Source organism: Salvelinus fontinalis, chromosome 8 (genome assembly GCF_029448725.1).
Source record: "Salvelinus fontinalis isolate EN_2023a chromosome 8, ASM2944872v1, whole genome shotgun sequence".
In the NCBI taxonomy this organism is placed as follows: domain Eukaryota; kingdom Metazoa; phylum Chordata; class Actinopteri; order Salmoniformes; family Salmonidae; genus Salvelinus; species Salvelinus fontinalis.
The window spans coordinates 10912296-10926935 of NC_074672.1; the positions used below are offsets into that span (position 1 = coordinate 10912296).

Below are 14640 nucleotides of genomic sequence, written 5' to 3' on the forward strand. Positions count from 1 at the left end.
ACACACTCTGCAAACAGATTGGTACAAACACACACACACACATCGTGCTGTCTACTAGCCTCATGGGCTAGACACCTGGGATACACACTCTGCAAACAGATTGGTACAAACACACACACACACCGTGCTGTCTACTAGCCTCATGGGCTAGACACCTGGGATACACACTGCAAACAGATGCGTCAGTGGACTACACAATACACGTTCAAGGTGTTTTTATTCAAAGCCTGAGATAGCTGACACTACCAATGGGTGCGTTTGTTTCATTGTCACTTTAAGATTTTACTTAAATGCCCAGTAGAGTAAAAAAATCCATTTTTATATCATGTTGTGTAACAGCTGAGGAAACTAACACTGTAAAAGTGTGAACAAATTTGATTAGTGTTATGCCTATGCAGCATTAACCAATTAAAAACAGTTCTGTGGCAAGGACGTTTGTGCAGTAGGCTATTGGCACAATACATTAATATACATATATATTGGCTATGCTTGAGTTTCCCTGCCAACGTTGTTCTTCTCAGACCATTTTGAAATTATATTTCAAAATTGTAGGTATAAGCCCACTGGTAATAGATCATTTGTTGTATTACTTGTGAGGCACAGCTGAGTGAGCATAATGAGCTTTTTGGGGGGGGCACGGGGAAATGGTTCAAAATTGGAATACTTTGCCTTCCCGGCGCTGCTGAATTAGGTGCACTTACAGCACGAAACAAATAAAAAGAAAATTGGAACGCAAGGCTTTGTCGTCGACCGATTGTTGACCACTGGTGGTCTTCCCCTCTCTCCTCTAGGCACATTATTGGCTGAGCTGCGTGAGTACAACCTGGAGCAGCAGAGGAGAGCCCGGGCCGACGCCCAGTCACCTGACGCACCGGTCGAGGACACCTCCCTCTCTGCCAGGCTGAAGGCCGGCAAGCTCTCTAGCAGGTAAAGAGAGAAGTTCTGGGATAGCTAGGGGTCAGGGGTTAGGGGTAAGCTCTCTAGCAGGTGAAGAGAGAAGTTCTGGGATAGCTAGGGGTCAGGGGTTAGGGATAAGCTCTCTAGCAGATGAAGAGAGAAGTTCTGGGAAAGCTAGGGGTCAGGGGTTAGGGGAAAGCTCTCTAGCAGGTGAAGAGAGAAGTTCTGGGATAGCTAGGGGTCAGGGGAAAGCTCTCTAGCAGGTGAAGAGAGAGGGGGTCAAGAGAGACAGACGGGTGTCTGGGGAGGAAAATAGTACCGGCTATTATTCTGGACCCAGATTAAGCCCCTTCCTAGTAGGGCCGGGGTGATACCAGTATCGTGTAAAGGAAACAAAACTTCTTAAGGAAAACAGCTCGAAAGTTCGAAACATTGTCTTCCAGATTCACATTAATTTATTTTCCAAGCTATAGCACACACTATTTTACATAAAGCAGGTTTTATAAGGATCAAAGAGTTTGGTCTGCTTCGTGTTTCAATTTTTGCCATGGAAAAAAATATTGCTATACTGGTATCGTCCTGGTCCTAATTCCTAGACTAAAAATCACTTTAAATGTTAGTCCAGAGGTAGGCTTTTCAGTTAGGTCCAGTTTGCTAGACAGATTAAACTAAGTGTCTATTAACTCAAGTAGCTACATAGTAGGACAAAGAAGACTGTGAAGTGATTACTTGTAGAGGATTTCAGTATCTTGAGGCTAAATGCACAGTATTAATGACAGTATCCTGTTGGAGCAGCTTTTTAGAGGCGGCTTTGTGATTAGGTTGACATTTAGCTCTCATAAAGACACGGCTCTCTGGAGATTACAGTGTCATATTAATGGATAGTCATCACTGGTTCTCTCCTAGTGTCAACTTGACCTATTCAGGTTCGGTTAAATACAACACACACTTTCAGGTGGGAGAATAGAGACCCACACGGTGTTGAGAAATATGAAAACCACAAAGCAAGGATTGAAACGGGAAGAATATCTTTATTTTAGTTTTACATGGTCATGATACTCAAAAAGTTAAGAAATGCAAGGCAGCAATTGTAACGTTTCGTTTACTCGACAATCTATCTGTTTCGTCATTTAAGCCACAACTTTTGCCTTGTTGTCCGCCTGCCTGCCACTCTACCACTGGTCTGTTTCTGTATAATGACTGTACTTCGCCTTGTCGCCCGTCCTCGCGTGCTGGCGGGGGCGCAGGTTCGACGGCTCGGAGAGCGTGGTGATCGTGGCAGCCCAGAAGCGTACGCTGGGCGGGCGGGAGCTGCAGCTGCCCTGCATGTCCTCCCTGACCTCAAAGACGTCCACCCAGAAGTTCTTCCTGCGGGTCCTGCAGGTCATCATCCAACTCCGAGAGGACACACGCCGCGCCAACAAGAAGGCCAAGCAGACTGGACGACTAGGTAGGACAACCGTACACTACTACACACGCTCCCACATACACACGGCAAAATCATTCATAGGAATGGCTGAGTCATCAGTCTGTTCATTTTAGAAATGAACTGAAAAATTCAAAACATTAGGATTAAGTAAAAAACAAAAGACGTGACTGGTTGACAGCTTTCTCTGGCAAGGTTGTTATTTTCCTGATTTAATCAGGAATGTCAGCTTTACTAGTCTAGATTTTCTCTGCTCTGGGTCAGTGTTATGTAACTGGTCTCTCCTGTGTGTCCAGGCTCCACCAGTCTGGGCTCAGCCAGCAGTATCCAGGCGGCGGTACGTCAGCTTGAAGCTGAGGCTGATGCCATCATCCAGATGGTGAGAGAGGGGCAGCGGGCACGCCGCCTCCAGCAGGCACCCCCGCCTTCCGCCTCTGTCGCCGGATCCTCCGTGGCTGCCTCCCATGCCCCCGCCGCTGCCCCCCCTGCCCCCGGCACGGCGAGCGCTGCAACGGTTAGCATGATGGGCCGCAACGCACGCACTGACCGACTACTGCTGCTTCTGAGCAAACATGACTACATGCCTATTGATCCATACAAGCACACATTTGTGTGCTATTGACTAAATTATGCATACTGACTACATGCGTATTCATTAGACCTGGGTTCAAATAGTACCAGATGGGTGTTTTTTGCACTTTAAGCATTGGTTCCTTTCTATCAGGCACACTCCTTCAAGTGTAGCTAACCTATTTAAAAGAAAGACAATACTGTTTTAACCAAGGTCTGATTTACATTCATACTCACCATACGCTCACACTATCGATTACATTTCCATATTGATCTTACTCCAAACATGGATACCGACACACTGCTACTGACACCATCGGTGCATTTGAAATCAGCCTACCGTACATCCAGCAATCTCACACCGACAACCTCCATACCGCTGACATGAAGAAAGCTGAAAACAGACTGAGATGGGAGATATGTGCTGCCAATGATCCACTGCATTCAGTATTGGAATGACCAGGCAGGCTAGAGCAGATGCTGAAATTATTTGGAAGGTTTCAAATAGTGTTTGAACCCAGCTCTGGAATGGAGGTGCTGCCTGCTTTCTCTACTGTATGATGTGATGAGGTCTGTATTGGCTAGCTGTCATGGCTTCATGCTTTTAGCCCCCCTCCCAGTCACCTCGCCTCCCAGTCACCCCCTCTCTGCAGGTTTATGAGAATGGCATCATGCATCAGCATGGTACACTCATTTTTCCAGGAAACTGTCTGCCTTTCATATTGATCACATTTCTGTCTGTCTCTCTCTCTCGCTCTTCCCATCTGCCCAAATATTCCCCCTCTCTGCACCTACTTTTGTCGTCCTACCCTCCCCCTACCATTCCTTCTCCAGTCGGAGGTAGGGTCAGTGTCAGAGCCCCAGGCAGCCCAGAGGGATGAGTCTCCCATGGATGTAGACCAGCCATCCCCTCTGGAGCAGGACCTTGCACCCCTGGGTAAGACTGCCGTTAAACTACCGCAACACTAATCACGTAAAGACTCAGTGCAGTCAAAATAGTTTTTCCTGTGTTTTGTATCAACGGCTGAAGAAACAAACACTGTAAAAGTGTGAAAACATTTGATCAGTGTTATTTCCTGATAGTTGCTGGTTGGAAATCTACACCAGATCTTCTGATCAGCAAACCTGCCGTTGATACAAAACACAGGAAAAACTATCTTGACTGCACTGAGTCTTTGCGTGATACTTTTGTCTTTCTATGGTGATGTCACCATGCGGTAAATTGGCCAATAACAAAAGGTTCTAGACCTTTCTGCCAATAACAGCTAGTTTTTCCCTCCCGCTCAGACCATTCCCAGACAGTCCTAGCGAAATTCTTGTTTGAGAAAGTTTTTATGCTAAAAAAAAATTTTTTTGCCCATTTGAATGGAAATGTATTACAGTAAGGTACTTAATGTCGATATAAAATGGCTGCATTGGGCCATTAACCACAACACATAGTGGTTGCGTTCCAGGACGTCTTCATTGCAGTCACACTGCACAGATTATCACATCTCATAACACCTGAAGATGTTAATGTCTCAGGACCCATGTTCATATGATAAACCATACATCGTCAGAGATGCACAACTGCTAAAAAATAGGACCTGGAATGCAGCCAGAGCCAATCAAACTATAAGGTAAATACCATGGTATGGGTATAATTTGACATGGTTCGGTTAGTCTAACGTGTGCTTTGTATTTCCTTCTCTTATGCAGATGAAGAAGGCAACGGCCAATCTGAGACAGAGGAGCGTCTCCCAGACCTCCCCCTGCTAAGCGAGCAGCTTCTGTTAGACGAGCTGTGGGACATGCTCGGGGAGTGCCTGAAGGAACTGGAGGAGTCACATGATCAGCATGCCGTTCTGGGTATGTGTTAACTGTAGTAAACCTAAAACTGTGGCACTAAGTTTTACCACACCTTACTGGGTGCTATATGTTCCACCCCCTGAACCAATGTGCTTAAAGTATAAGAAGTAGTGGTATTGATTGTACACTCAGGCAATGAAACATTGGAAATGGGTTTTGTTAATAGCCACAAAATGTTAAAAATATGTGTGTTATTGGACGAGTTTGGGTACTTGAATTCAGCAGTCTACTCACCCCCACCCCCTCTCTCGCCCTCAGTTCTTCAGCCGGCGGTGGAGGCCTTCTTCCTGGTCCACGCCACAGAGAGGGAGAGCAAGCCCCCCGTCAGGGACACCAGGGAGAGCCAGTTGTCCCACATCAAAGATGAGCCTCCCCCCCTGTCCCCCGCGCCCCTCACCCCCGCCACCCCCTCTTCTCTGGACCCCTTCTTCTCCAGGGAACCCTCCTCCATGCACATTTCCTCCAACCTGCCTCCCGACACACAGAAGTTCCTCCGCTTTGCCGGTGAGTTTTGGGACTGGAGAGCAGCGATGGGAGGGTATACCAGGGGGTGACTCATGTATTTCCCTTGCATCTGCTCTCCTTCCCGGACTCTCAAAATGTCAAAGGAAAGCTGATATTTTCCTCCAGTGATTTCCTTGCTTCCCCCTTGGTGACGAGGAGAGCGGACGTGAGGAGTCAAGGAAAATAATGTTGAGATTCAGCCTGGATCATTCAAGACCTAAAATGCGACTGACATGTGTCCTTTCTTTCTCTCTCCCTTTGTCTCCCTCCCGCCTTCATTCCCTCTACAGAGACTCACCGCACCGTGCTTAACCAGATTCTGCGTCAGTCCACCACCCACCTGGCCGACGGACCCTTCGCTGTGCTGGTCGACTACATCCGTATCCTCGACTTTGACGTCAAGCGAAAGTAAGGAAGGCTTCTTTAGTGTTCATTAGGCACCTAATGGAAGACAATAGAATGAAACCGGGAGGGACATCCTAGACTTGTCCAATAAAAAAAACTCTAATTTTGTCTTCCGTTGCAAAACTTTTTAATACGGTTGCTTGCCCTAATGAACACAACCCTGATCGCTCCAGGTCAAACACTGGTCCTTTAGGTGGAATGTGTGTCTCTCATGATAACATTGTAGGTTCTTTCTTTACTAATTTGACTCCCTCCCTCCAGGTACTTCCGTCAGGAGCTGGAGCGGCTGGACGAGGGTCTGAGGAAGGAGGACATGGCTGTCCACGTCAGGAGGGACCACGTGTTTGAAGACTCTTACAGAGAGCTGCACCGCAAGAGCCCCGAGGACATGAAGAACAGACTGTAAGGAATGGGGACTCTTATTTCCTGTGTCTCTTATGGTTTCTGTTTCTGTCTTTCTGTTTTCCTGTCTATTTTTCCCCATGTCCCCCTCTTTCTCTCTCTTCTCCACATAACAGAATGACAGTCAAGTGTACTGACCTACACCCCCCCCCCCCACCCCCTCTTTCATCCCTCATCCCCTCCCCACCCCCTCTTTCATCCCTCATCCCCTCCCCCACCTCCTAGGTACATAGTGTTTGAAGGGGAGGAGGGTCAAGATGCCGGCGGTCTGCTGAGAGAGTGGTACATGATCATCTCCAGGGAGATGTTTAACGCCATGTACGCCCTGTTCCGCACCTCGCCCGGCGACAGGGTCACCTACACCATTAACCCCTCGTCCCACTGCAACCCAAACCACCTCAGCTACTTCAAGTTCGTAGGTCGCGTGGTGGCCAAGGCCGTCTACGACAACCGACTGCTGGAGTGCTACTTCACACGCAGCTTCTACAAGCACATCCTGGGAAAGAGTGTCAGGTAGGGGAGCTGTGGACACACACACTACTTCACACGCAGCTTCTACAAGCACATCCTGGGAAAGAGTGTCAGGTAGGGGGGCTGTGGACACACACACTACTTCACATGCAGCTTCTACAAGCACATCCTGGGAAAGAGTGTCAGGTAGGGGGGCTGTGGACACACACACTACTTCACATGCAGCTTCTACAAGCACATCCTGGGAAAGAGTGTCAGGTAGGGGAGCTGTGGACACACACACTACTTCACATGCAGCTTCTACAAGCACATCCTGGGAAAGAGTGTCAGGTAGGGGGGCTGTGGACACACACACTACTTCACATGCAGCTTCTACAAGCACATCCTGGGAAAGAGTGTCAGGTAGGGGGGCTGTGGACACACACACTACTTCACATGCAGCTTCTACAAGCACATCCTGGGAAAGAGTGTCAGGTAGGGGGGCTGTGGACACACACACTACTTCACATGCAGCTTCTACAAGCACATCCTGGGAAAGAGTGTCAGGTAGGGGGGCTGTGGACACACACACTACTTCACATGCAGCTTCTACAAGCACATCCTGGGAAAGAGTGTCAGGTAGGGGGGCTGTGGACACACACACTACTTCACATGCAGCTTCTACAAGCACATCCTGGGAAAGAGTGTCAGGTAGGGGGGCTGTGGACACACACACTACTTCACATGCAGCTTCTACAAGCACATCCTGGGAAAGAGTGTCAGGTAGGGGGGCTGTGGACACACACACTACTTCACATGCAGCTTCTACAAGCACATCCTGGGAAAGAGTGTCAGGTAGGGGGGCTGTGGACACACACACTACTTCACATGCAGCTTCTACAAGCACATCCTGGGAAAGAGTGTCAGGTAAGGGGGCTGTGGACACACACACACACACACTACTTCACACACTGCTTCTACAAGCTGTTCCTGGGCAAGAGTGTCAGTTAGGGGTGCTGTGGACACACACTGCTTCTACAAGCACATCCTGGGCAAGAGTGTCAGTTAGGGGGGCTGTGGACACACACACTGCTTCTACAAGCACATCCTGGGCAAGAGTGTCAGTTAGGGGGGCTGTGGACACACACTGCTTCTACAAGCACATCCTGGGCAAGAGTGTCAGTTAGGGTTGCTGTGGACACACACTGCTTCTACAAGCACATCCTGGGCAAGAGTGTCAGTTAGGGGGGCTGTGGACACACACACTGCTTCTACAAGCACATCCTGGGCAAGAGTGTCAGTTAGGGGGGCTGTGGACACACACACTACTTCACAAGCAGCTTCTACAAGCAGTTCCTGGGCAAGGACGACCGGTACTGCACCTTACCTCTCGGCTGCAGATACAATGACATGTACTCAGTGTAACCCTTCATCTGTGAACTATTGTTCAATTCAATACCACTTTTTTTTGTCCCACTAAGGGAAACGGTGTTCAGATCATTGAGATGTACTTGTACGTAGCAAGAGATGTTTTGTTAATTTGTGGAGTGTTTCAGTAGTTGATTTAGCTGCCGGTGTTATGTTGTCCTCAGGTACACAGACATGGAGAGTGAGGACTACCCGTTCTTCCAGGGCCTTGTCTACCTGCTGGAGAATAATGTCTCCACTCTGGGCTATGAGCTGACGTTCAGCACTGAGGTGTGTGTGTGTGTGCGCTCGTGTCTCTTTTATACTAAAGGGACATTTCCAAAAAGTTCAACTTCACATTCATCATGTCCGGCACTAACCCGACCCAATGTATGTGCAAATGGAGCGTTTCTGTGTTTTGTATTAAAAAGTTTTCTCAATGGCATCATCTGGTGTGCATCATGTGATTTCAAACCATTATGAGTAAGCATTGCCAACTAATTGGTTGAAAAAGTGCCATTGGGGGAAAAAAGTATTTTTTAATAAAAAACATAAACGTGCCATTTTCACATACGTTGGGTCGGGGTAGTGCTGGACATGATGAATGTGAAGTTGAACTTCTGGAAATGTCCCTTTAACTGAACTCAGAAAACTGCTAATTATGCGACTGAGTGCCTCAAGATAGTTATTAAAAATCAGATGCCAGCCATGACTAAAAATGACATTGGATAAATGATGGTAAATAGTTACATTTATCTTTTCGCTCTCGCCAGTGAACCCCTCATAGATTCTATTTAATTCTGTGGTGGCTCTGCTGAACTCTCTCATCCTCTCTCGCTCTCTCCTTCCCTCCCTCTTTCTCCCCCCTCCCTCCAGGTCCAGGAGTTTGGCGTGTGTGAGGTGCGGGACCTGAAGCCTAACGGAGGCAACATCATTGTCACCGAGGAGAACAAGAAGGAGTACGTCCACCTAGTCTGTCAGATGAAGATGACTGGTGAGAACCGAGACAACACCAACACATAGAGACCTGACACATTTAACAATCTAATGTACTTTAGAAAGCCCTTTTTACATCAGCAGTAGTCACAAAGTGCTTTACAGATACCAGCATTTAAAAGTACATTTGTGAGCATCCAGTCAAGCACCCAAATTAGTAATATACATATTTTATACATGGTATACGTTTATTAGTTAGCCTTATAAAATAGGCACATACGTTGTCAAATGTTGCACAGCTGAAAGTCTTGTAGTGAAGTACTACTTGCGTGAAATGGTAGCTTTGTAAGTGTGTTAGTCTACATGGTCACTCCCTCTCTTCCTCCTCCTGTAGGTGCGATCCGTAAGCAGCTGTCAGCCTATCTGGAGGGTTTCTACGAGATCATCCCCAAGAGGCTGATCTCCATCTTCACAGAGCAGGAGCTGGAGCTGCTCATATCTGGCCTGCCCACTATAGATATAGACGACCTCAAGGCCAACACCGAGTACCACAAGTACCAGTCCAGCTCCATACAGGTAGAGACGCACACACACTCTCTCTCACACACAGAGTACCCGTCCAGCTCCATACAAGTGCATACAGAGACATATAGACACACGGGTCGTATTCGTTAGAGCAAAATGTTACATTTAGCAACAGAAAACTAAATCTTATTGGACAAGTTCCAGGTAGTCCCTCCCCTTTGCAGTCTGTTTTCTGTAGTTTAGTGCCTGGTGAATACAACCCAGCACCAATGATGTCACACATACCAGATGGGTCTATTGGTTGTATTATATACTATGCATTAATATTGATTGTGTGCTACTGGTCTGTGTAGTGTAGGTGTGACCCTGACCGTTTCTCACCTCAGATCCAGTGGTTCTGGCGGGCCCTGCGTTCCTTCGACCAGGCGGACAGAGCCAAGTTCCTGCAGTTCGTGACGGGCACGTCCAAGGTTCCTCTGCAGGGCTTCGCAGCACTGGAGGGCATGAACGGAATACAGAAGTTCCAGATCCACCGCGACGACCGCTCCACCGACCGCCTACCGTCAGCTCACACCTGGTAAAGAAATATACACCCACACAGCTCACACCTGGTAAAGAAATATACACCCACACAGCTCACACCTGGTAAAGAAATATACACCCACACAGCTCACACCTGGTAAAGAAATATACACCCACACAGCTCACACCTGGTAAAGAAATATACACCCACACAGCTCACACCTGGTAAAGAAATATACACCCACACAGCTCACACCTGGTAAAGAAATATACACCCACACAGCTCACACCTGGTAAAGAAATATACACCCACACAGCTCACACCTGGTAAAGAAATGTACACCCACACAGCTCATACCTGGTAAATAACACAAGTGCACACACAATCTCAAAAATTCCTTAGTCTAGGCTTCATGTCCTCCTCAAAATGGGAAGTAAGGAAGTGCTCTTATGTTATCTTCCCCCTGATGTTTTGAGGTGAGGAGAGACACTGGAGATTCACCCCATGCATCCATGTATTGAATGAAAACGTTGGTTGACGTTGATTCCTTCCTAACCTCTCCTTCTCTCCTATATAGCTTTAACCAGCTGGACCTCCCAGCCTACGAGAGCTACGAGAAACTGAGACACATGCTGCTGCTGGCCATTCAGGAATGCTCAGAGGGATTCGGACTGGCTTAGACCTACCCACACTGAGACTCTTAACATATACACACGATTTACCTTGCCTACTCTGAAAGATTGAAACTGATGACACACAGACGCACCATCATTGACATTACTGGGTGACTTGTTGGAAAAATGGCCTCTAGACATACAACTGGTTCCTAATCCATATAAAGAAACAGACCGACCAGCAGCATGGTATGATGGGCTGACTGACTGATATTACCTACTACACACAGAGCCTCATGTCTATAGACACACAGACCTGTACCTGGTATGTGTGAATCTCCCTCCCCTCCCACATTAAAAAGGCAGAAACCTGAGAGGGAGTGAATTCAGAGGATAAAAACATGGACTAATATAAAATACATTTTCTCTGTTTAGTTTGATTTCTCTGTACAAAAGGTTTGGGAGTTTATGTTTAATCTTTTTGTTCTTCTCTGGCTGTGTAAAAAGGAGAAGGTTGTTTGTGTGTCTGAACAGGATGGTTATAAAACCTTTGGGGGAAAATGTTGGTTGTTTCTTGTTTGCGAATTTGTGACCTCATAAGCCTTGAAGATGGGGGAAAATGTTTTTATGGGGAAAGAAGGAGAAATAAGTTTTGAAGAAATGCACTTTTCAAAGTTGTGGCATTTTTAAGGAAGGATGGTCCAAAAAAAAAAATGAAGAGAACAAGTGAAGAAAGCAGATGATAAAGAAATTAACCACAAAATCTAGAGTATTTTTGGCTATTAAATCGCTGACCCAGCCTTGAGCCTTTGAATCAGTGAAATAACTACATGAATAAATGCATAAAATTGAGTCCCATTTGTCTCTTTTAACATTGTTTTACCAATTCTTATATGTAACAACCGATCTCAGCCTTCATCTGAAACAAACTATAGCCAATCATACTATACCGTCATTATAAAGGTAGTTACTCTTCTATTAGTGTGTCATTGCACTGATGCAAATTGGAGACAATTGTTTCATTGTGGAGTGTCTCTTTTCTGAAGATTGTTTGGCCATCCTTTGGATTGTGTTTTGAGATTTCCCTGGCAGATCAAATTGAACCAGGGATGGTGACCCTTTCCAAAGATCATGAATGTGTCGAGGTGTTGGACCAGTTGGAATCCATCCTCACAAGGCCACGGAAGTCAACACTCCACAAGCAGAGAAAATCGCAATCTACACATTTTGTAACCGGTTCATTGGCATAAGAGGAAAAAAACGGTAATTTTGTGTTGTATCTTTATCATGCTCCTCAGTCCAGTCTTTGCTGTGGAAAGGAAAGAGTGGAGCAGCACAGACCAGGCAGCGGAAGAACAGCAGTGGGCTGTGACTTCGCCCGGAGCTGTCACCATCTCACATCAGCCCATTCCTGGCCTGGTTCCAGATCTGTTTGTGCCTGTCTTCCCAACTCCTTTGGGCATTGTCACACCGTGACGATGCCCAGAAAGCACAAACAGGTCTGGGACCAGGCTAGCTCTGTCCTGTTCAGACCAGCTGGTGCAACTAGATATGACAGAGTCCTCCAGCCACAGCTGTGTTGTCTTTACCCATGGTCATTTCACACAGACAGTGACTATATGCCTGCAGTACTACTTATCTGCAGTCTGGGCCTCATCTCAGCGCCACACTCACTGCTGAGAGAACTGACAGGACCAAGAGTCTAGCCCATTCACTTGGACAGACCGGGTGACAGTGAGTGGAATTTTGATTGGGGCATTTTGTAAAAATCGTTCTAATTCATTCACCCATGAAGGTATTGATTAGCAGCATCACTCTAGGATTCATCATGCGGTCCTCTGGAGTTGACAGGGATAACCACAAATGCAATCTCCAGTGTGGTGTCACATTTTGAGCTGGTTCCTAATGATTTTCCCATCGACTCGGAGATGAAATTGTGACGTCTTCCTCGTCAGCCCATGGTCAGAAGGACAAATGAAGAGGAGAGAGATCGGTCTGAGGTGTCTGGTGGTCCGACAGAATGTAACCGGGTCCACAGGTAAATAGCACACAGCACATAAGAGTCTGGCGTGTGAGACTAGACAGAATGAGACGCTAGCCGTCTGGACCTGGAGGTGAACCTAGCTACAGGTGGCAAGGCTGTCAGGAATAACTACATCAAGCCAGGACAGGGATGGATGGGCTGCCTGCTAAATTGAAGCAGTTATCTCTTGAGTAACCTAATTACACCATCCACCCCCATCTTTCTGAAGTGTGCACTTGTTCACTCAAGCACTCCCCTTCAAGGAATTGAAAGCATTGGACTGGTGTGAGACATATTGCAGATACTCAGTCTTTACCAATCCAATGAATGCACTCGCCCCTAAATCCTTGAGTGCACACTTTGGGGGGAACATTGGAATTGGGCTAATTCCTGGTATTCCTCTCTCCCCACCTCCCTCTCCCATCTTCTTCCTACACCAAGGCACTGTCGTCTTGTCACATTTCTCTTCTTCCTCTCTCCCGTTACCTGGCCTAGTGTGGAAAATTTCCCATAGTACTTTGTACGCTTCTAGGGAATCCCCCCCCCCCCCAATACAGCCCATCATCCTCTGCTGGCTTGTTGGAGTCGGACCTGTGTGTGTGTGTCCCCACATGTCTGCCTGTGTGCTCTAAGCTTGCTCTGTCATGCATGGTGAATGAAATTAGACACTCAATCATGCAGTGATTTGATCCCCACACTAAGCCTGGGTTTTAGATTAGTTACCGTCACCCACCAACCGTGCTCTGGTATCCTCCTGGGCCAGCCACAATTTAGTACCGGGGTGCTGGCCACACACACAGGGTATTGGACCACATATGATTTAGACTAAGTGAAGGCATCGGCTACAGTGTGGTGGCAGCTTGGGGATTTAGTTTCACCAATTAAAGTAGAAAATAATTAGTCTCTTCATACTGGGATTGAGCTGGCAGAGGGAACATACCTTTTCCATTGCACTGTGCTGCCAGTTTCAGAATGTATTTTGTGTCATTGTGTTATGTTGATAACAATTGCAGTTATAGAGGTAACTGTCAAACTAAAGGAAACACTTGAGTAAAGGGATACAAAGTATATTGAAAGCAGGTACTTCCACACAGGTGTGGTTCCTGAGTTAATTAAACAATTAACATCCCAGCATGCTTAAAAATGTCCAGTTTCCTATTACTTTGGCTAACATGGCTAGAAGCAGAGAGCGCCGTAACTTTTAAAGAGGGATCTCAAAGGAGCATAGTGGATTTAAAGGGGGGTGTGTCTCAGTCACCAGATCTCAACCCAATTTATGGGAGATTCTGGAGTGGCGCCTGAGACAGCACTTTCAAGACACACTAGAATCTATGCCAAGGCCTGTTCTGGCGGCTTGTGGTGGTGTCAGCAGGCCATGCAGCTGAAACGCGTCAGATTTTTAATACTTGTTTTAATTAAACATGACATACAAATAAAGGCATTTTAATTAATTAAATGAAGAGTACCTTGGTCCTCCTTTCTTTTTGGATGACCAATTTACCCCTTTTACCAAAGAGCACCTGTCTACCAAAACCTAGTATTATGTACCTTATCAGCACTTCCCTTCCTCCTCTTTTTCTGCCCTATTAAGACAGTTTATGTTGGTGTTAACTTTATTCTGGCAGTTACCTGTACATTTCTTATGCCTAAATGTTATTGTCGCTATGGCAGATGAGTGAATGTGCCTTTTCTTTTGTCACACAGTGCTGACAGTCTACTAATGTGTTGTGGTAGTTTATTTCTTGTTTTTTTTACTATTTACAATATAGATACAGTATGTCTGGAAGAGTATTAGGGCAAAATTAATAGAATAAATAGTGGTGGTATTTGGATTATTTATTTTTCATGTATAGTACTTAAAAGTGGCAATATTTAGAGAATAAACAACCAAAATTGAGAATAAAGTTTGTTTAGAATAAAGTCGACATTTTGAGAATCAAGTCAATTATATACACGGGGAGCTGAACTTATTTAGGCTTGTCACAAAGACTTATTGACTCAAGATATTAAAGCTTTTAATGTTCATGTTTATCAATATATATTGTGAGTAAAAAATCTATTTAATCCATTTTGAATTCAGGCTGTAACAGAACAAAATGTGAAATAAGTC

At 46.2% G+C, this 14640-nt stretch overlaps 1 protein-coding gene across 18 annotated transcripts in view; it reads left to right on the forward strand.

The window, feature by feature from the left end:
• The window catches only part of huwe1 (HECT, UBA and WWE domain containing E3 ubiquitin protein ligase 1), a 77227-nt gene extending 65868 nt beyond the window's left edge, over positions 1–11359 (forward strand). For 14 of the 18 annotated variants that reach the window (XM_055930978.1, XM_055930982.1, XM_055930981.1 and 11 more), the window contains 14 exons: positions 792–926; positions 2132–2347; positions 2620–2837; positions 3728–3830; positions 4592–4741; positions 5000–5245; positions 5536–5653; positions 5912–6052; positions 6278–6565; positions 8095–8200; positions 8786–8903; positions 9240–9421; positions 9757–9947; positions 10471–11359. In XM_055930978.1, coding sequence (XP_055786953.1) covers positions 792–926; positions 2132–2347; positions 2620–2837; positions 3728–3830; positions 4592–4741; positions 5000–5245; positions 5536–5653; positions 5912–6052; positions 6278–6565; positions 8095–8200; positions 8786–8903; positions 9240–9421; positions 9757–9947; positions 10471–10573 — 2315 coding nt within the window. In that variant the 3' untranslated portion in view covers positions 10574–11359. Of the gene's footprint in view, positions 1–791; positions 928–2131; positions 2348–2619; positions 2838–3727; positions 3831–4591; positions 4742–4999; positions 5246–5535; positions 5654–5911; positions 6053–6277; positions 6566–8094; positions 8201–8785; positions 8904–9239; positions 9422–9756; positions 9948–10470 lie in introns of all 18 variants that reach the window. The other 4 variants (XM_055930986.1, XM_055930997.1, XM_055930996.1 and 1 more) reach the window with 2 other exon arrangements.
• The last annotated feature ends 3281 nt before the right edge of the window (positions 11360–14640 follow it).